The sequence below is a fragment of the Chiloscyllium punctatum genome, chromosome 26 (genome assembly GCF_047496795.1).
Source record: "Chiloscyllium punctatum isolate Juve2018m chromosome 26, sChiPun1.3, whole genome shotgun sequence".
NCBI lineage: Eukaryota > Metazoa > Chordata > Chondrichthyes > Orectolobiformes > Hemiscylliidae > Chiloscyllium > Chiloscyllium punctatum.
Genome location: NC_092764.1, coordinates 33,389,755 through 33,412,983, shown reverse-complemented (window position 1 = coordinate 33,412,983; position 23,229 = coordinate 33,389,755). Strand labels below are relative to the sequence as shown.

Genomic DNA, 23,229 nt, shown 5'->3' with positions numbered 1-23,229 from the left:
GTTCAATTGAGATATTAAAGCAACAATTGAATTATGTCGAAAAGGTGTGCATAGATTCCAGGGGTAGATGAGGAAATGACAGGAGGTGAAATGTTCCAAATAGCCAGCAAAGATACAATAGGCTGTCTAACCATTCAGTGAAAATGTGAGGAATCATTTATCGCTGGACAATTTTCTTCTTAAGTCCACCGATTTTCTTTGAGCATTTTAGTCGCCTAGATAAGAAAAAATTTCCGAGCAGGATCACAATGAATAGGTTTCATTCTAGTTATTGAGATAAAAGTTCTCAACTCATTGGTTGTTGTTACACCCATGTTCCAGATAGAAAAAGGGGCAGTAATGACTAATATTACAGAGCTCTGTCGAAAGGGATAGGCTATTCAGCCTCTCCAACATACTCCAGCTTTTGTCATCAGAGGCTATCGTGGCCTTCGATCATTTTCAGGTGTCCCGGATGCTCAACTGGAAAATAAATAATATGCTAATGAGGGACAAAATACTTGTATTAGAGTGTATGAACTTCTTTGTCATGAGGATTGTGTAATCGGTTTAGCTGCCTCTCTTAGGCCTCACTGGTCCATCTGGCCAAACCTGGTCTGAAGATCCCTCACTTTTTTCTCAAGTTTCTATTTCACCTCCATCATGATCTCTGAGCTTTTCTGTCTGGGACCCATCTATGACTCTCTCATCCAATTCTTCCTAAACTGATGACCACAACTTGCTATCCTGATCTCCATATTAGCTGATGCTGTTAACCCTTCCCTTCTTTCAAGTCTTGGTTTTCTTTCCTTTAAATCTACTGTCATCACCACTTTCTGCAAGAAACCCTTCATGACCTCAACATTCCTACAACTTTTATCCTATTGATGTCCCTTTTCCTATCTATAATTCTTTGAATATACAGTGTATTGGTACATCCCAAATCCGTACCCATCCATCGCAAAGTTTCATCCCTCCAATCAGATTTCTGGTCGTGCCATGGTACCAAAGCTCTTATCAAAGAGACAAGTGGCATCCTTTGTGATGGTGATAAAGATAAACTTCCCCTCCTTGTCATTTTTGATTGTTTATAACCTTTGACATGATTGGTCAAACTGCTGTCCTCCAGCTGGGTGCGATTGCACTGAACTGGTTCCATTTTTATCATAACTCAAGGAACTCTTACAATGGCTTCTCTTCTCTTGGGCTATTACTTCTGGTGTCTCAATCAAGGATTCATCCGTGGTGCTCTCCTCTTTCTCATCTGTGTGCTTTTCCTCAACCGTACAGTCAAACCAATGACCTGCACGCTAGTAATGATGGCATCCAAATCTACCTCCCAACCATTACTCCTCTCGACTCCACTATTCCTAGTTTATCAGACCATTTATCAAACATCCCGTATTGGATGATCAGTAATTTTCTCCAGTGAAAGCCACCGTTTACTCCCCTTTCAAAATTCATTCTCGGTCTACTCAGTCTCACCATTTCCTGGGAAGCTACCTGATTACAAGCTTAATGTCATATCTGCTCTGAGATGACCTTCCAATCAAATATTTTTGATATCACTAAGCCCACCTTCTTCCACCTCTATAATTTAGCCCCTGTCCAAGCCCTGGTGCTGCTGATACCTGCATTGATGCCTTGTTTCCTCTGGGCTTAACTATTCCTATGCACTTTTCGTTGATCTCCCTCATTCTACCTTCCATAACCAATGGGCTCAACCAAAACTTTTCTACTCCTGTCCTAACTCTCAACAAGCTCCAGTCGCTTATCACATGTTTGCTGACCTACTTTGGCTTCTGATTTAAACAACATCTTGATTTTAAAATTCTTATCCTTGCTTTCAAATCCCTTCATGGCCTTACCCCTCCCTATCCCTGTAATCTCTTCCACACCCACAATCCTCTTAAATACTTCTGTTTTATCTGATTCTGCTACACTGTTGGTGACCATTGATGCACTGTTGGTGACCATTCTTTCTGTCGTCTAGGCCTCAAGTTCTCAAATTCACTCTCGGTCCCACTCCCTCACTTTCTTCCTTTTAAAGCCTTGCGCTTTGACCAAGCATTTGGTCATCTGACCTGATATTGTCATATCTGGGTCTGTATCACTTTGTTTGAAGATGCTCCTGCAATATGTCTCGAGGCATTTTACTGTATTAACAACACTACATAAATGCAAGTAGTTGTTAAGGTTTAAAAAATACTATCCTTCAGACTTTTATCCTTCAGTTTGGTATTTCCAACAATTACAGCAGTTCTGCACAAATATAATGAATATACATGTACAGGTGGAGTGGAATGAGTGATATTGAACACTTGTATGAATTGCATTTTGTTAATGAAATCATGGGAATATTTGAATAGTTGTGGTGAAGTGTAGAGTACCTTTTCAAGGTGAACCACAGATCTATTATGACCTGCATTGTAGTCTGTCAAGAGTTGGTAGATTCCAGATGATGGGATTAATAAATATGACATTCGTACTCACTGCCTTTGTTTCAATTCCTGTTGATTGAACACTCACCAAACTACTGTTCTTTCTCTCTTTACAGCGGAATGATTGCTCGAAGGAATTTGCGATTCCCTTTGGAGTTACCTTGCATTTCTTCAGGGTAAGGAATCTACCTCTGATCATTGTTGTCTAGAGTGAGTGATAGGTCTGCTACACCAAATAATATAAGGTAGGAACAAATTGCAAGGTCATTACATAGAGTTGTAGAAATGTACAGCATGGAAACAGACCCTTTGCTCCAACCCGCCCATGCCAACCAGATGTGGACCCTGTCGATGAGCATGTATTTGTTGTTCATCCAGAGCTAAACAGTAATGGTTGGTATAACTGAGTCTCTTGCTTCATACAACAGTTATAAATCACCCACACTGGTGTGGATCTGAAATCGCATATAGGCCAGACTAGGTAAAGACAATTGGTTTATTCAATGAAAGATATTAACAAAAGCAGTTGGGTTTTCACAGCAATCTACACACATACAGGCATACACAAAAGGTGTAAAAGTAGACCATTTGGCACCTAAAGCCTTCCATCATTCAGTAGGATCATGGCTGATCTGCTTCTGTTTTGAATTCCACATTTCCCTGCCACTCCCCAAAAACACGGTGTCCCTAGTTTCCAACTGATTCTTACGAAGAGACATCTTTTCCATGTCAGCCTTGTCAAGATCATTCAGGATTGTGTACATTTCAATCAAATCACATCTCACTCTTCTGTAATCCAGTGGGAACAAGTCTAGCCAGTATAACCTATTGTAAGACAGCCCTCCCAGTGAGGTCTCAATCTAATGAACCTCTGAATCACATATAGTGCATTGAACGTCCTTCTTTTAATATGATGACCAAAATTGCACATTGTATTAGAAATGTAACCTCACCCATATGCCCTGTGTAACTGAAGAAAACATCCTTACATGTCTGTTCAATTCCTCATGTAATAAAGGGTAACATAGAGTCATAGAGATGTACAGCACAGAAACACACCCTTTAGGTCTCTCTTATATCTTTCCCTCCTCACCCTAAATCTATGCCCTCTACTTCTGGACTCCCTGACCCCAGGGAAAAAGTTCTTGTTTATTTAGCCTACCCATGCCCTTCGTGATTTTATAAACCTCTATGAGTTCACCCCTCAGCCTCCGACGCTCCAGGGAAAACAGCCCTAGCCTATTTAGCCTCTCCCTATAGCTCAAACCCTCCAACCCTGGCAACATCCTTGTAAATCTTTTCTGAAGCCTTTCAACTTTCACAACATCCTTCCGATAGGAAGGAGACCAGAATTGCACGCAATATTCCAACAGTGACCTAACTAATATCCTGTACAGCTGCAATATGACCTCCCAACTCCTGTACTCAATACTCTGACCAATAAAGGAAAGCATACCAAACGCCGCCTTCACTATCCTATCTACCTGTGACTCTACTTTCAAGGAGCTATGAATCTGCACTCCAAGGTCTCTTTGTTCAGCATCCTCCCTAGGACCTTACCGTTAAGTGTATAAGTCCTGATAAGATTTGTTTTCCCAAAATGCAACATTTCGCATTTATCTCATAAATTAAACTCCATCTGCCACTCCTCAGCCCATTGATCAAGATCCCCTTGCACCCTGAGATAACCTTCTTCACTGTCCACTACACTTCCAATTTTGATGTCATCTGCAAACTTAGTAACTACACCTCTTAAACTCACATCCAAATCATTTACATAAATACTGAAAAATAGTGGACCCATCTCATTAACCACTTTCATTATGTACTGTACAAGCAAGCTAACTAATTATAACTTGTGCACTAGAAAGCCAAAGGTCTCTGCATCTCTGAATTCTGCAGTCATTTTCTATTTTAGTAATGCTCTGCTTTGTTTTTACTCTGATTAGCAGTCACTATTTATTTGATACTTTTAAAACAAATCATATTTTTTGCTATTCCATCTACCATAGGCCATTGTGAAATACAGTCATGCCAATGTGTGAAGCAGATTTCTGTGCTTTCTGTCCAGTCCAAGGCCTTAATACACTAACCCTTTTCACTTTTTTACTGCTCTGATTGATTGCTGTGTCTTTTATTGATATTTCTAGATATTATCAGTAAATATCAAATAATGTTTTGAAATGTCATCTGATCATTGATTGTTATAGCTAAGCATTTACTTATTTTTATAGTATAATTGTTAATCCCCTTTGCAATCATTAAGGTCAGAAAAATATATGTCTCATTGTTCTTGTGATAGTCTATCTGATTAGTTCCTGCTCCCTAATTTCTTTTGTCTTCCTCTCTTGATTTGTGTTTCATCTTGGGAAGAATATAAGTTGTTTATTTTTAATGAATAAGCAAAGTTGTTTTTTACAAGATTGTTAATGAGATGTGGGCAACACTGGCTGGGTTAGATTTTGTTACCATCCTAATTACTATTGAACTGAGTTGGTTCTTCAATCATTTCAGAAGACCCATGAGAGTCAATTACATTGCTGTCAGTCTGAAGTCACATTTAGGCCAGCTCAGCTCAGGGTAACAGATTTCCTTCCATAAAAGACACTAGTAAAGCAGATGGGTATTTACAATTATTACATGGTTGCCATGAGACTAGATTTTAATTCCAGATTTTCGTGTATTCAAATTCCACTGTCTTCAATGGTGGGATTCAAACCTCCAGGAATCAGTTTCTGACTAATCCTCTAGGGCCAATCAAATTGCATTACCACAAATCACTATGCCACTGCCACCCCACAAATTTGAACATATATATGTTATATAGATATTTTATCAAAACCTCTTACAAGATACATGATGTTTCTGGGCAAAGGATGAGCTGGAGCAAACAATGACTCTGATCAAACTGTGCACCTGGGAAAATGGTATGGGATCTAGTTGCATGTAATAAAATGATGTTGCAGAAAAACTAAAGATGACTATAAAGAAATACGTAGTCATATTTTTGTTTATAAAATATAGTCATACCTGGCTAACAGAATGGCTGAAATAATTGGTATGTATCATACGGTTAACATAAATCTCTCAGCTACTGGTTTCAGGAGTAAAATTCAGGACATCATGTTGCTCCCATTGTTGTCTGAGTCAAGTTCTTAGTAAGAGTAAAGAATAGTTTTTTTATGGTAAAGCCACAATGACGCAACTTGGACAGCAATGTTTTTGATTGTGAAATTGCTGTACCATTTGTACATGAGTAATTATTAACAGCATTGGCCTCACCAATATTTTGACATTGTCAGTAACAGCCCAGATTTCAATGTCACTACGTGTGGCAATAACAGGTCTAACTGTCCTTGTGCGTGAGAGATGTTTATTATCTCTGTGGTATTCTTTTGCGGTTAACTTGCATGTATATTCTCATCTTAATTTCAAACTCATTTTCTTCCCCCATTGGTTTCTGATTTGAAAGTGTGCAGGAATATTTTAAAAAGATGTAAAGTCAATAAATTTACCTTGAATTCCCTTATTTAAATCCTCTATAAAGGAGGACACAGTACTTAATATTTTGGCCATGATTACACCAAAAATATAAGTACTGCACTCTTAATAAGGAATATTTTTTTAAAAATTAGGAAATAAAATCAAGAAACATTGATATTATAATTTAACATATAATAACACAGGTTCTGTATGTTTTAGGGTTTGCTTAATGCTGGTGTTGAGTGTGAAGAACCAGATTGTGTTATTGCTGACATTCTGAGCGTTGCCAGAACACATTGTCCTCTGCTCTTATTATCTGCAACGGTAAAGACAGCCTTATATTTTGTCATATTTGTGTGCAAACATTGCTGCTCTCTTTATTTGTTTATGTTTAACATAGCAATGACTTCTCGTTGTCATTTTCCATGAGTTCCTGTGGGCGTAGACACTGAGGTCTCAGGACAATACATTCAATCGAACCACATTATTATCATAAACCAATTAGCCATTAATTAATCTGCTGTATGCACACTTATCTAGTGTATGATAGAATTCCTGAGCAATGTCAGCATAAAGGTGTTTGATATAATTATAAATGCATGATCGAATGATAACATGTGCTGTGCAATTAAGTACCGCACACCAAATTTACACCTATTTGAATGTATCTCTAAATAACTATTAGAAAATTAACATTTTTCAAGTTCCTAGAGTTGTGATTGTAACACCTTTCATTCAACAGTTAGTCTACTCCTTTGTACAGAGGGTGTTTTGAATTCATATTTAAAATTTGGTTTGTCCTGTTTTATGGTTTTTGTGATTGTGAAATATAATTGTGTTATCATCTGTTACATCTTGTGAATTTTTTTTTCATGAACAACTCCATAAGAAGTGGGTTAACCTTGTGTATAACTAAAAATAAATTGATTGTTTAAACTGTTGAGTTGACTGAGGCATATTACTAATAAACAATTGTTCACCTCCCGATTCTGCCCTTCTCCCTTTGATAAAGGGGATAGAACTGGGGTTTTACAGAAAGAAAACATTTTTGGAATCAAGATGTTTTGATTGTAAAGCTACCTAATTTCTCTCTTCGCACCTAGTAAATTATTTCAGAATATTGTATATGCCGACTTTTTAGATGGCCTATCCAGGGCAATGGGTGAGGCTGAGATGAGCCTTGCCCTCAGTCAGCACAGGAGTTGGCGTTTGTGTCTCTGCGTCACAAACCAACTCTTCGGCTAACTCAGCTAATCAGCCACCATTTTCCCTCAGCATATTTCACTTCATCCCACAAGCTGATTATAATTGTGGTCTGCAGTGGATCTATTTGGATTTATTGTGATTTGTCTATTAGTTGAGAAGTGGGATTTTTTTGTTCTTGATAAAGTTTTGATATAAAGCTACTAAACTCAATGCTATTATTAATAATATTTCATGTCAACCTGTTGTGCCTTATTCCTGAAGTTTTGGTGGCCGAGATTGGAGCAGGTGCTGATTACACAATGGAAACGGCTTACTGATGATACATTTCCCAGAGAATTACAGAGGATGGTGGACAACCAGTGCTGGGCCAACAGGTAACACAGGAAAAACTATGGTGATATTGTGACTACATGAGAAACAATGGAGGCCCTGCCTCCAGTGAGTTGTTTTACTGTCCACCACCATTCACAACTGAATGTGGCAGGTCTGCCGAGCTTAGATCTGATCAAACAGTTGTGGAATTGTTTGATTCTGTCTATCACTTGGTTTTTATATTTGGCATATACAAACTGTGTTGTCTCTTTACCAGGTTGACATCTCAGTTTTACACATACCAGGTATTGCTTTTGCCCGTGCCTTCCTGCACTCTTCTTTGAACCAGGGTTGATCCCCTGGTTTGATGATAAATGTAAAGTAAGGATATACCAGACTATGAGGTTGCTGATTTGTGTTAGAGTGCAATTCTGCTGCTGCTGCTGATGGCCTGCAGCGCCCCACGGGTGCCAAGTCATGAATTACTCTTTCTGTTTGAAGTCCAGCATTACAAACCCAGTGACATACCACTAACTATTGCCTCTCCAATAACTCCATCTCATTGCAGCTGTATGAGAATCCTGGTTAGAATTTAGCAGTGATAGCACTAAACAATGTGATGGATGGTGTCCTTGTTTTGCACATAGACGCCACAAGGACTGTGTGGTGGTTATTCTTACTGATACTATCACGAACAGATGGATCTGTGGCAGGCAGATTGATGAAGATCAGGGCAAGTACATTCATCCCCCTTCTTGGTTCCCTCACCACCTGCTGCAGACTCAGCCTGACAATTCTGACCTTTAGGACTAGACCAGCTCAGTCAGGAGTGCTGCTGCCGGTGTTCAGGGGCACCATATATGGTAATCAGCAGAAGGCTTCCTCAGCCGTACAACCTCATAGGGGCCAGAGCCAATGTTGAGGACTCTTGGGGTAACTCGCTCCTGACTGTACACCACAGTGCTGTCCCCTCTACTGGGTGTGACCTGCTGGTGGGCTGGGACATTTCAGGGATGATGACAATGTTGTCTGAGACGTTGTCTATGGGTATGATTCTGTAAGTCTGACTGTCAACTTGTGGCTTGATTAATCTGAGACAACTCTCAAATTTGGCTTCAACTCCCAGATGTTGATAAGAAGGACCTTGCAGTGTCAATGTAGATATCCTAGGCTTTCCTTTAATAGGACAGAGGCTTACTAAGGAGATTCGGAGGGCATTTAAGAGATGGGTCTGAAATCCTATGTAGAATAGACTAGGAATGACACCAGCTTTGCTTCCTTAAAGGAGATTAGTGAACCAATAGGTTTTTATGACCGTAGTTTCATGGTCATCATTAGACTTTTTTAATTCCAAACTTACATTGAATTTGAATTCCACCACCTGCTGTGGTGAGATTCATTTCTTTGGATCTAAATGCATTGTCACACACCATTTCGTACTCTTCCTATACTGTTAAAATACCAATGTAAATGAATGAATTATTTCTTAAGTTTTTGTTGATCTTAATGTTCTTTTTGTATATGGGATGCAGTGCTTGTGTGGATGTTTCAACCAGTGAAAAGTTCTGGAATTCCGACCCATCAACATGGTGGCTCGGTAGTTAGCACTGCTGCCTCACAGCACCAGTGACCCAGGTTCGATTCCAATCTTAGGCAATTATCTGTGCGGGGTTTGCACATTCACCCCATGTCTGGGTGGATTTCCTCCGGGTACTGCAGTTCCTTCCCACAGTGCAAAAATGTGCAGGTTAGGTGGATTGGCTATGGGAAATTGCCCATAGTGTTCAGGGATGTGCATTAGCCATGGGAAATGCCAGGTTACAGCGATAGTGAGGTTGGGTTTGGGGGGAATGATCTTCAGAAGGTCGGTGTGGAATCGATGGGCCAAGTGGCCTGCTCCCATACTGTAGGGATTCTATGATTCTAAAAACAATCATGAGGGGCATTGATAGGGTAAATTAACAAGGTCTTTTCTCCAGGGTGGGGAATCCAAAACTACAAGGCATAGGTTTAAAATGAGCAGTTGTTGTAGTTCTGTTCGCTGAGCTGGGAATTTGTGTTGCAAACGTTTCATCCCCTGTCTAGGTGACATCCTCAGTGCTTGGGAGCCTCCTGTGAAGCGCTTCTGTGCTGTTTCCTCCGGTATTTATAGTGGCCTGTCTCTGCCGCTTCCGGTTGTCAGTTCGAGCTGTCCGCTGTAGTGGCCGATATATTGGGTCCAGGTCGATGTGTTTGTTAAAATAAGAAGAGAAAGATTTAAAAAGCAACTAAGGGGCAACTTTTTCATGCAGAGCGTGGTGCGTGTAGGAATGAGCTGCCAGAGGAAGTAGTAGAAGCTGGTACAATTACAACATTTAAAAGGCATCTGGATGGGAAGGGTTTGGAGGAATATGGGCCAAGTGCTGGCAAGTGGGACTAGACTTATCTAGGATATCTAATTGGAATGGATGTGTTGGACCGAAAGGTCTGTGTCCATGCTGTACATCTCTCTGTTTTTTTTCTTGAGACAAATTAGTCAATGTAAAGTAATAACTAATATAGTGATGTAATTGTGTATTGATTAGAGATAATGATGTACTGGGACAATTAAGTTGTCAAGAACAGACTCCAAGGTTATGTTAAAGTTTGTGAGAAATCAGAACATTTGCTTCACTGTCCTCATCAATAAACATTCTGCAGGCATATATGTTCAAATGTCTGACAGAAGTTAAACTTTTGTTAATTGCCTCAGATATACAATTTCATAGAAATTTACTTGCAGTATTTATCATCAACAACATGATAGTGTGTATAAACATGCACACAATGCAAAATTACCCCTTGCTTTATTCAAATATTTATTATGTAATTCAGTATTGTAATATATCTCAGTAGCAAAATAATCCATTCTGTTTAAAACAAGATGATGTTACCTTGAGCCTCTAGCCAAGGAACCCAGAGAGACTGACCATTTTTTGAATGAGGCTCAATTTGAGGAATGTGCTGAAGTTTTCTCTTTCTTTCTTTCTTTTTCTTTCTTCCTTTTCTTTTCTTTTTCTTTTCTTTTCTTTTTTCTTTTCTTTCTTTTCTTCTCTTTTCTTTCCTTTCTTTTTCTTTCCTTTCTTTCTTTCTTTCCTTTCTTTTTCTTTCTTTTTCTTTCTTTTTCTTTCTTTTTCTTTCTTTTTCTTTCTTTTTCTTTCCTTTCTTTCCTTTCTATCTTTCTTTTTTTCTTTTCTTTTCTTTCTTTTCTTTCTTTTCTTTCTTTTTCTTTCTTTTTCTTTCCTTTCTTTCCTTTCTTTCTTTCTTTCTATCTTTCTTTTCTTTCTTTCTTTCTTTTATTTTCTTTCTTTTCTTTCTTTTCTTTTCTATCTTTCTATCTTTCTATCTTTCTATCTTTCTATCTTCTCTTTCTTTTCTTTCTTTTCTTTCTTTCTTTTCCTTTCTTTTCCTTTCTTTTCCTTTCTTTTCTTTCTTTTCTTTCTCTCTCTCTCTCTCTAATGACTAAAATGCTCTAAAATCTGTTCAGGTTGATTGGGCTAAGACTTGCTGACAAAAATCTGATTCACAATAACATCCATTTATTACTTTGCTCAAACTTTCAGTGAGTTTGTGATGTCTTGACTGGTACAGGCCACAGGATTATGGGTTCGATGCCAGATCAGTCCTGATCTTGTATGGACTAGCTGTAGAGATGGTAATATTGGTTTCATCACTTCTTTTTATCTGCGGTGGAGGGTGAATTGTGTTCGGCAGGGACTCCCACCTACTGTCCTGACCACTAGCAATGATGAATGGACTGCTGCTGCCCTTGAAAGGTCTGCTGTGCGTTTCTTTGGGGATCTTCTAATTATGATTAGATTACTTACAGTGAAACAGGCTCTTCTGTATTATGGTTCTGAAAGAAATGTGCAGCGCAGACTTTCTCAGGGACTGGACTGGAGTATGGGGAAGACAGAACATGCTCCATTTTTACAGCATATTGCTGCCATATGGTAAGTTTCAAGGTCATAACTTTGAATGTGGATGGATGGGCAGAGTGGTAGATGGGTGAGTGGGTACTTGGGTCATAGTTTGGGGGGTAATGTATTCCTGTCCAGTCAGGGAATCGTGTGGGTTATTTCAGGGACTGTCAGGATGGTTAGTCTGGTTTGGTCAGGGTGTGTAGTCAGGTGTTCAGGGCACAAGCAGATCAGGTTGAGGTTGGAGTGAATAGTCAGGTGGATGGGAGGATCAGCTAAAGTCATGGGATCAGCTAGTGTGTGAGCCAGGTGTTAGACTGGGTATGCATCTGTCTAACATTCCTTGAGTAACTCGCCGTGTAAGTACTGCAGTGTTGTCACGCTATTTTCAGAGCAGGGGAATGCTCATGGGAAGTTTAAACTTCCCAGGTCAAGACCTATGAAGCTTATAGATCTTGATAATTCAAGCACCAAAGGATTAGGCCCCTTATTTCTCCTGTTTGAAGTGAAACTCCCCTGTCAGAGTTGACTGTGCTGCCCCCTAGTGTCATTTTCTTCTTGAGCTCTCTGCCAGAAGACAAGCCCAACCCACAGTCTAGATGGAGAAAGGAGGCAGATCCTGAATCCATCCCATCAAGGATAAGGATTGAACCCTGTCCAGTCTGGTATACCAGATAGTCGGTCCTTGAAGAAGTCTGATTGTGGGAACACACACATTGAAAGGCATCTTACAGCCTGGGGCTATGGATAGTAATAGGAGACATTTCTTACTTTATTTTCCCATTACGTGGTTGAACAGGTTGGTCGCTCTTAACTACCCGACATTGACATATTTCGAATGGATTTACAAGTTGATAGTCAGCCTGTTTGGCTGCATTATTCTGCCATCTCTGGCTATCAACTGCTGGAGTTGCAAACCCACAATGTCTGTCTCAGGCAAGGATGGTACATGCTGTATATGCCACAAAGCCTCCTCAGCACTCAATACCAACATTGAATGAATGCACTTAGAAGGGAACTGAAAACAGTGAAATCAAAGCTTCATCAAGTGTTACGTCGTCAGGGGAGACTGGGAGAAAACAGCAATGAAAAAGCCATTAATTTAATAATTATGATACTAGAAGCTCAACTGAACTTCTCATTGTCCATTAGGATCAGGTTTGGATAATATCTCTGTTCTTACATTTTGAAAATAAATTGCATTTTCCTTGTAGTTCCACAGTCAATAATGAAGTTTGTTTCTTTCCTTTTATACTGTCAGAAATGTTGAGTGCATGAATTTAAAAACATGCTGTATTATATATCAGCAGGGTCAGTCTGACCTCTGTGTCTACCCTTCTCTTGGCAATCCCCACTTCACAAACTGTGGTTACTGATTAAATTACAAGATTTAATAATTTAAGTGTTTTTTTTAAACATTTTTATTGCAGGTTACTTTCAGGGAAAGTGGAATGCTCACCACCTGATATTCCCTGGGTTCTTGGTGCCTTCTTATATTTTACTGTAAAAAGGAAAACTGGACTGGCAATACTTCAGACAACAATGAAAAAGATCTGTGCTGAAAATGAGCTGGTAAACCTATCCTATACTGCCACGTTTTCTTTCATATGATGGTGTATGCCTCTTTACATAAATGCCTAACATACCCGGAGAAACCAAAGTCGTCATCTTTTGTTAGGTCTTTGACTTTTATTGCTGCCACCTCGAGGACTAGGTCAGAAAATTCAAAACCCTTGCCCATAGACCTGCTGTGTCAAATGGAGCATTATTTCAAATACACATCCACAACATTATTCACTCGTCACAATTGCTCACATTTACTTTACCTTTCCTATTTCAATCAGAGTTTTTAATATCTTAAGGCTGAACTTCTAACATTCTCCTAAATAGCTTCTTTGCCTTGAACTTCCACAAGCTTCACATCATTCAAAATGCTGTATCCTCACCAGCATAAAACTACTTTTTATCAGATTATTCTTTGGAGTTTAAATCCCTCCTCAGTTTTTTATTGCTCGTAGTACATTTGGTCCTGACTTTAGCCTTCTCCACTTTTCACATTCCTCCTGCTAGATATTTATAGTTTTGCCCTTTTAATATTGAGTACAGGACTTTGGAGATATCTGCCTGCATGTGAAAAATGCACATTGTTGTTGTTACATTATTATAGAAGGGTACAAAAAGACTGGTACAGAATTCTTCTAAAATGTATAAACAAATACAGCACTAGTTTTATTTTTATTCAAAAGCTCGGAGGCAATGATTTTCACTGTAATCTGCACATCAGACACTCTTTATCTGACCTGCCTTTTCATTTACTTTCCACTTGGCATTTTGTCATTTTTAAACCTTAAAAAATTATTTTAAAATTTATTGTAAAAAAAAAATGCTCTTTTTCTCCCTCCACTCCCCAAATATTTTCTGAGAAAATATGAAAATCTTAAGATTAAATAGCCTACAGTGTGGAAACAGGCCCTTCGGCCCCACAAGTCCAAAACCGACCCTCTGAAGAGTAACCCACCCAGATTCATCTCCCCGTATTTCCCCCTGACTAATACGCCGAACACGATGGACAATTTAGCATGGCCAATTCACCTGCACATATTTTGGAACATGGGAGGAAACTAGAGCACCTGGAGGAAACCCGCGCAGACATGTGGATGCAGAATGTGCAAGCTCCACACAGGCAATCGCCTGAGGCAGGAATCGAAGCCGGGTCCGTGACGCTGTGAGGCAGCAGTGCTAACCACTTAGCCACCATGCCACCCGATAGGTTAAAAGAATCTATTTCCTGGATATCTGTGGGTGTTTTGAAATATGTCTGCTAGTCAATATTCTAAAACCTAACAAAGTATACCTTGATAATTAATGTCTGAGCTGCTTTCGGTTTGTACCTGAGACAATAATGGGAGTAGAGAATGTCTCTTGTTTAAGGTCACAATGCAAGTATCACCTCCAAGCCTTGACAGAAACTTTGACTTCCACATTTTGAAAGTTTCTCCTTTTCCAGTTCTGTAGTGTCCTTGTGATCTAAAGTATGAATTTCTAGATTTGTTTATGGGATAGTTTTAAAGTTTCCATTTGAAGAGAGATTTGACCCAGTATAGCCTATTTCATGAAGCTACAATGTGTTAAATAAACTGAAGATTCTGTATTCTTTGTTAATGGAATCAAAACCTTGAGATTCATGAAAATTGGTCCATAATTTACAGTTTGTTTCAATTCCAGGTTTCAGTGCTGTGTTTCAGTTTGATGGATTTGATCTCATCCCTATTGAAACCAAAGGTAAATGTGTATTGTATTATCCCTACCAATGTTTGATGATTGAAGCAAAAAGAAACCTTAGCTATTTTCCTACGCATTATTCATATTGTTGGCAGGCATCCAATTCCCATTTGTATGACTAGCCTGCAGAATAATTGTACAGCTCACTATTGACAGTTTTATATCTGCACTTGTGAGAACTTATACCTTGGGGAATCTTTTTCCATTCAGTCAGGTATACCCAGATATTTTACTGACCATACCCTAGGTGTGGCTGTGCAGCATGGATAATTTACTGCCATCAAGAAAGGAAGCTCAATCATGTTCATCTGAGTTCTGTGAAACGTTCTCTGTATCTGATGGAAAGACAAAATCAAGAGCCCAACAGTACTCTCAATGGCAAATCTCCTAAAGATGTTAGCACTGATCAAGCATAGCTCTCTTTTCTGGCTCAGAAATGCTCACAGAATGGAAGACTGGCACATTCCCAAGGATCTGCTGAATGGCAACGTGGTAGGAAAATGGAGTTGAGAACTCTCAGATCGGCAATGATCTCAATGAATGGAGGAGCATACTCAATGGGCTGAATGGCCAACTTCTGCTCCTATATCCTATGATCAGGTTGAGAACACCAGTAGGGTGTCCAGCGTTTTGCTTCACAAGCACTTGCGAGTGTGAAATATAGCCCCTGTTGACTTTTCACATATAGGAGACATTAGCACAGTACAAGAAGTGACATTACCTGTGGGCCAGCATGCCTACCACAATGATCAGTGGCTTGACAATGGCACCAACACTGAAAAGAACAACCCACAAGGACACCTGAAACTGGTGTAGGTTTCTTCAGCCATCAGCAAATGTGCATGATGTGAACCTATCCATCACCAATGGATTTAGAAATGAATTAGGAAAAGGAATAGGCTATTCAGCCCCTCAAGCCTACTTTGATAAGATCACGACTGGTCTGAATTTGGCCTCAACTCCACTTTTCTGTCGATGGGCCACCATTGCTCCCTCTTTATTTTTTCACTTGTCTCCTTGTCAGTCATGAATCTATCAAACTCCGCTTTCTATATATTTAATGGCCAACCTCTCATGTTGTGTGAGGATGTGGATTCCATAGGCTCATTTTCTTCTGAGGAAGAAAAGTTCTCGTCGTCATCCTAAAAGGGAGAGCCTGTGTCTTTTGACAGTACAGCCTGGTTCTGAGGTGCCCATGGTGGAAACATCATCCCAACATCTACCTTTTCTAGTTTCTCCAGGACCTGGCATATTTCAACAAGATCATCTGTCACTTTTCTGAACTCCAATAGGTGTAGGGCCAATTAACTTTCCCTGTAAGACAACCCCTTCATCCCAGAATCAGTTGACCGAACCTTTTCTGTTTGACTTCTAATGCGATTTTATCCTTACTGTCAGAACTGTACACAATACTGCAGATCTGGTCTCACTAAGACCCTGCAACAGCTGTGGCAAAACTTTCCTACTTTTATTCCACTTGCAAAAAGAAAATTCCATTCACCTTCCTAATCTCACGTTGTCCCACATTATATTCCATCTACTGAATTTTCTTTTAAATAGCACTCATGTCTATTTACTGGCTCTTTCTCTCATCATTCTTTCCTTCTTGTTTGCCTCCCTGTCACTGTGTTACCTCCTGTTTAGTTAGTTATGTCTCTTCATTTGCTGCATGCACATCGTTTTTTATGGATGGGAGAATGCCAGTTATCACATTTTTAATGTTCACAGTGAAACCATTAGTCCCATATGAAGAAAAAGTAAGAAGAAAACTTGCTCCATGCTTAGACAAAGGAAATTAAGTCAGCATTTGAAATTATTGTTTAAACACTGATGCAATTGTAATATAACTGAAATGTGTAATATTTGAGTGTGAAATATGTAAATATGTTTGTTTCGCCTCACCTGTAACTTGGGAAGCTCTGCAAATTTCAAGGATTTCACTCTTTCACCATTACATATGTTGCAGTAAGAGAAAATCTTGAAATATTTCAGTATTTTTTGAATATGTACATTCGATTTAAATAGATGATCTGTCGTTTTCTTTGAAATTGCATAAATCTGGTTCTCCCATATTTCTGAGAGTCTGAAAACATTTCCCCTTTTAAAAGGAATCCTCAGCATTAACTGTTGCATTAAAACTATGCGCTGATGTGATCTTGGTGTTGGAGGAGCAGAACAAATCCTGGCTTAATATATTTTTGGTGGCGAATAAGGGTAAGCTGCATCACCTGTCCGACTTATTTTTGTCCAGCTTCGTTCAGCTGAAGTCTGAATTATGAACCTCTGTGTATTGATCAGAATTAATGTTGGTCTATTTCTTGTAACTCTACTTGCATTTGTATAATATATTTTCACAGAGTAAAACATTCCCAGGTGTTTCAGAGAAACATTTGACATTGAACTACCAAAGAAGATAATTAAGACAGAGGCAGATTTTAATGTGCATCTTAAGAGAAGAAAGGGAGGTGGAGGGAGTTAGGGAGGGAATAGTGGACTTAGACAGCTGACGATGGAGTAATTAAAATCTAATGGGGATGTTACTGTTTGCCAATGCTGTGAAGATGAGAACGACATTAATGAAATTAATTTCTGCTCGTGTTCTGCCAGGAAATCTATGATGTGCCTTCTCAGCATATACTAAATTCTCAGTAATGGCCATGAATGGAGTGGATACTTCATTATCAAATGTCTGATTTAATAACTATTTTAATTTGACTTTAATCATTTCTGGAAAATAAAGTTTACTATCTTAATTATTTGGCTGCATGTGTTTGGCTCCAATGTATATTTCACAAGAAAAACAATAAAAGCAATTGAAATACTCAGTAGGTCTGTTCATGTGTGCGGGTAGAGAAACTGTGAACATTTCAGATCTTGTGAGCCTTTGTTAGAACTGGAGAAATTTAGAAATCTGTTACAGTTCTAACTTTTCCCAGTTCTGGTGAGAGGTCATTGACCTGTTTAATATCAATGCTAGCTTTTTATCACTACAGATGACCGAAACATCTATCTGAATAATCTTGACAGAGCAGATGTGTAAAGGATATTTCCTTTCCTGGGAAAATCTGGAGCTATCTTTAAGATAGAGATGAAGGAAAAATATTCTGAGTGAAGAGTCTTTCTCAAACGGCAGTGAAAGCAGAATGCTTGAATAATTTTAAGGCAGAGTAGATTCTTGACCATCAGCGATTAAAAGGTTATCTGAAGTAGGGGAATACGATGCAATCAGGTCAGATATGACCTTAGTGAATTGCACAGTAGATTCAAGGGGCTAATTCTTTTGTCTATATTCTGTAAGACCTGATGACTGTTTCCAGAATTTTCTATTTTATTGCATATTTTCAGCGTGTGTGCGTGTGTACATGTACGCATATATAAAAGACCTTCACTGTGCTTTCTTTCTGCTCCCTACAATGCAGATCGTGGGCCGTACCAGATCCTGTACAACATCATCTCTGACATGGAGATTAAGATTCTTCCTGTTGCCTTCTACAGGTATTATGTGAAACTTTTTTTTAAATCATGAATTATTTCTGCTCAGCATAGGTTAGGAATGTATGCTGCCTCTAACTAGATTTAAATTGCACCATGTTTTTGATGCTAATATTTCATGGGATGTGAATCTCGCAGGCAAGGCCAGCATTTATTGCCCATCCCTAACTGCTCTTGAGAAGGTGTGGGTGAGCTGCCACTTTGAAATGTTGCAGTCCATCTAATGTGGGTACACTCATTGTACTGTTAGGAAGAGAGTTTCAATCATTGACAGTTGAAGAATAACAATGAACGTTTCACATTAGGATGGTTTGGAGAGAAATTTGCATTATCATTTGTTCTTATCCTTCCCGGTAGTAGAGGATGTGGGTTTGGAAGGTACTACTCAAGGGGCTAATTGAGTTGTAGTACATCCTGTTTATGCTGCATATTGCCATCATGTACTGTCACACCAGAGGGAGTAAATGTTTAAGGTAGTGGGAGTGGTTGGCTGAGTGTTGCTGGAACTTCACTTATAGAGTTACTGGGAAGTAATCCATCAAAATCCTGACTGGTATCCTGTAGACAGCCAATAGGTATTCAATGAAGGTTCAATGTCATTGAATTGCTAACCTCCTATTAACAGAATAGATACGAAATACCTTGGAGTTAAAGATAGCAAAGCAAATATGTGTTCTGAACTACTTAATGTATTAAAATCTGGAGGTCCACATGGTGGGCCATGGAGAGGGCTGTAGTTCCCTGCTACCTCCCCCTCATTCATATTTATGAATGTTATCCAATAGCATACCTGAAGGTTTTAGAGGCTGTTGGATAATGGGGGTGGGATGCATTATTTTTCCCACAAAGTACATTTTAATTTGTTTTGCCAGCTTTCTATTAAGGTAGTGCCTTGATGGTTTGTCTAAGTTCTTATTTAATTTGGTCAATTTTGTTTGTTTTTACAGAAAAAGTATTTAAACCAGAATGTGGCAGAATTTTATAGTGTGCAGTTGCTTGAAATAAACTCTAAATTTAAGGCACATGTTTGACCTTTAGAAATGCACTTGGGCAGTGAATAAAATGATCATCAATTGAATTTGGTTAGATTCTTTCTTGTTCATGATGTCATTACCTGGCACTTAAGATATTGCAACTGATATTTACTTTGCATTTCTACAAAGTAAATGTGAATTTACATCCGTTGTCTAAATATGCTTTGACATACATCTACTAGTATCTATCCTGAAATGATTGAGGGATTGGCCTACACTAATGAACAAACGCAATGCACAGTACAAGGCTCTATTCTGAACTGGACTCGGAAACCAGAAAGGTTCTCTTGAACTCCTTTCAGGAATACTGTGTAAAATTTGATTTTCCAGTAATGTGAAAACTTTATGCAAGAAATCAGGGCATTGATTTTGATTATATGTTTGTAATGCATAACATTATCCACTGTTCAATCTTCATAACAATCTTCAACATTTGGCTCAATTGTTTAATAGTCTTATTCCTGGTCTGGAACCAAAGCTGCTTTCTTCCATCATCAGACGTTCAGATTTCCTCTCAGTCGCTATCATTCTGTATACCGGAATGGTCAAGCTCTTCCTTGATGGAGAAGATACAACGTTGGCCTCAAATCAGTGTGATCTACAAAGCTCCAAGCAGGTAAGTGTGATTAATGCAGAATTTCCTAGATGATTAATGGGAACTGTTTTGACCCCTTCCTCGAGTTGTGATTTAGCATTTCTCTTTCAATACAAGTGGAAACAATGCACTTTTATTTTTCGAGACTAGTTACTTTCATGATCGTAGAAATAACTTCGACTTTCTTTATCGCAGTAGTGTTGTTTAACACTGAGAACAACATTTTCTTAGAGGCAATGGGAGGGAGGCTTTGATATATGCATGGAGTGTTAATTTCTGTAAAGTGACATCCTGGAATCACCTCATTCTCCTCCCAGTTTTCATCCAGGCAGCTTTGAAGCATGAAAGTTAGTGGGAACTTCTTATGGCTCAGTGGTTAGCATTCCTTCCTCACAGCACCAGGGTCCCAAGGTTCAATTCCAGCCTCTGGTGACTGTCTGTGTGGAGTTTGCACATTCTCCCCATGTCTGCGTGGGTTTCCTCCCACAATCCAAAGATGTGCAGGTCAGGTGAATTAGCTATGCTAAATTGCCTGTAGTGTTAGGTGCATTAGTCAGAGGTGGGTGGGTTGCTCTTTGGAGGGTCGGTGTGGACCCCTTGGACTGAAGAGCCTGTTTCCACGCTGAAGGGAACCTAATCTAATCTAAGGCATTCTAGATACTAATTTTAGATTCAAGTCTCTTTTAATCACGGATTCTGGCTTTAACAGCCGCAGACTTATTTTCCAAGCTGTCAGCCACTTGCCAAGGTCATTGAGATCTGCTTTTTGAGGGAAACCAATAGATTGTAAAGCCTTTTATGTGTAAGACTGAGGAACCAGATTAAGAGGCTGCTGCTCATAGTGCTTTGACTTAGATAGTGGTTAACTGATGAGTGCCAACTTCTTAGAAGTCACTTCACTCCATCTTTAGCTGCACTCCCCTCCCAAAAGCCTTCATGACAGCAAAGGAGCAGCTGATGAACCTGCACCTCTGCTGAACAAGAGAGCCAGCAAATCCAGCAATCAATAGTATTTCAAAACAATCACAGGGATGGTTTCTACTGTGAACTATTTTGCCAAAGTTCAGGTGGATGTTTAAACAAAAGTATGGCTACTCTTTCAGTGTGAATGCTGTCAAAGTACAGCAGCTATTTTATTTCATATGATATAAAAATGCTAACATTTAGGGAAAGACTAATGTTTTGGAGGGTTGTGATGATGGTAGGCTCTGCATAAAGCTACTGACTTTATATTAATCAATTAATGAGTAAGTTTTGCTTTTGATTCCAGCCTGACCCTTTGGGATTAATAACACGAGGCCGTCAGTTCCTTCTTCGTGCAATTCCAGTTTGTCCTGCACAAACATATTTAAAAAGCCAAGTAAGAGCTTCTGTCATAATGAATCAAATGTATGTAACCCTATAGATAGCTACAGACTTGTCAATGTACACTTCACTTGATTATTATCAGCTGTTTTACCTTGATCACTGTTCACAAGTTTTGCACCTGAGAATACACAGTAGCTGTTTTGCTTCTGCTTGTTCCATGTTAACAATGCAATGTAACTAACATTGTAATAATTGAGAATAGTGTTCAGCAAAAAAAAACAGATGTAAACCATGACAATTGCATACCATAAGAATATGGTAAAAAGGCAAAATAACTTCTCCACCTTTAATATGACTGTTGTGCTAAATTTTAGACATTTGTACATTTAGTTCACTTAGTCAAATCTTAAGTTAGAATCCAAGAACAGGCATGTTTGAGGCATGGAAAAAAAACTTACTGTTTCATTATTCTTTGGATTTGTTCATGTAAATTTTAATAAATCAACTTTTTTATTGCTTCAAGCAATGTGGGTGACACTGGCTAGATCAATATTCATTGCCAACATCTAATTGTCCTTGAGGTGGTGATGAGCCACTGCCTTGAACTGCTGCAGTCCTTTGTGTATAGAACACCTAGAAGACTGTAAGGAATCAAATTCTAGGATTTTGACCCAGCAAAACTGAAGGAATAGTGATATATTCCCAAGTGGGAATGGCGAGTGGCTTTGAGAGGGGAGCTTATGTCCCATGCATTGTTATCCTTGTCCGTAATAAATGTTCAAGGATTTGGAAGATACAGTTAAAGGGACCTTGGTAGGCATCTCCATCCTGTATGGTCTGGAGCTTCAAGCGTTTTTGGAGCTGTGCCCATATGGGCAAGTGGAGAGTATTCTGTCACACTTCTGAGTTGTCTTGTAGATGGTGAATAGGTATTGGGGAGACAGGTGGTGAGTCAGTCATCACAGAATCTCTAGCATCTGACTTGCTCTTGTGGCCCCAGAATTCATAGGCTGGGCCAATTCAGTTTCTGCTCAGTTGTAACTCTCAAGATGTTGGTAGTGATGGATTCAGCGATGGTAATCTCAGTGAACATCAAGGGGTTATGGTTAGATTCTCACTTGCTGGAGGGGACCTGTGCCTTCACTTGTATGATGTGAATGTTACATGCCTCTTGTCAGCCCACACTTGAATGTTATCCAGTTCTTGCTACATATGAATATGGACTGGCTCAGTAAAGGAGAAGTCATGAATGCTGTTGACATTCTGCAATCATTGGCGAACATCCCTACTTCTGACCTTACAATGGAGGGAAGGTCATTGATTAAGCAACTGAAGATGATTAGGCCATTACCCTGAGGAACTTCTGCAGAAATGCCTTGAAGTTGTAATGATCGACAGTTTTTAAAAACTGCTCAAAGCACTTATGCAACTCGAGCATCAAGACACAAAGCAGAATTCAAAATTAAATAATCAGATTAAATATTTATGTACGTTCATCCCAAAATGTTTCATAATAGCCTTCATAGTTTCAAAATAGTGATATAGCAAGATGCAATTAACTGAAACAGCTGGAAGTGGAGGAATATAACAGTTTTTAAAACATGCTTTTTCTTACCGCACTGACAGTTGTGTTTTAGTTGATCTGATAAAGTTTGCATGAACTCTAAAGAAAATTGGAATAAGGTACTTAAATGCAACAGCAAAAGAGAAATTATTAAATCAAGATTTTATTGGCAATGTTCCAGAAGAAAACCAAGTCTGAATATTAGCCAATACACTAAAGTTTCTTTCTTGATCTTAACCCAAACCACAAGCTGAATTTGTCTTTGCTTTGTAAGGCATTATTACAAAGAACAGCTCATTAATAATGCAGCAATCTCCTTTTATAGAACAGTGAGGGACCACTCGAGGTTATAGAGTTTCAGACTGAGATACCTTGTATTTTGAGAATACTATGACCCTGATTTTTCTTGTAATTTATGCATAGAAAACATTTACTTCCCTGCTATCGAGCAAATCAAAAGCTCTGTATTAGAAAGTTTTTACTTCCATGGGATTTGCAAGCACATCCATGGTGAGGTGGTTGCCTGCCCTGTAACAGATATAAGAATATAGCTAGTTGTTTGCAGGAGATGGGTAAAGATGTTTCTTCTTATTGT

The 23,229-nt window shown here is 39.0% G+C and overlaps 1 protein-coding gene across 6 annotated transcripts in view; it reads left to right on the top strand.

Moving 5' to 3' along the window:
* Positions 1-23,229, top strand: part of LOC140496409 (Fanconi anemia group A protein-like) — a 111,609-nt gene that overhangs the window by 86,271 nt on the left and 2,109 nt on the right. For 5 of the 6 annotated variants that reach the window (XM_072596095.1, XM_072596093.1, XM_072596092.1 and 2 more), the window contains 9 exons: positions 2,537-2,596; positions 6,123-6,227; positions 7,371-7,483; positions 12,790-12,931; positions 14,585-14,641; positions 16,750-16,855; positions 18,061-18,136; positions 19,621-19,783; positions 21,033-21,122. In XM_072596095.1, the coding sequence (XP_072452196.1) occupies positions 2,537-2,596; positions 6,123-6,227; positions 7,371-7,483; positions 12,790-12,931; positions 14,585-14,641; positions 16,750-16,855; positions 18,061-18,136; positions 19,621-19,783; positions 21,033-21,122 (912 nt within the window). The remainder of the gene's footprint in view (positions 1-2,536; positions 2,597-6,122; positions 6,228-7,370; positions 7,484-12,789; positions 12,932-14,584; positions 14,642-16,749; positions 16,856-18,060; positions 18,137-19,620; positions 19,784-21,032; positions 21,123-23,229) is intronic. The other variant, XM_072596094.1, reaches the window with a different exon arrangement.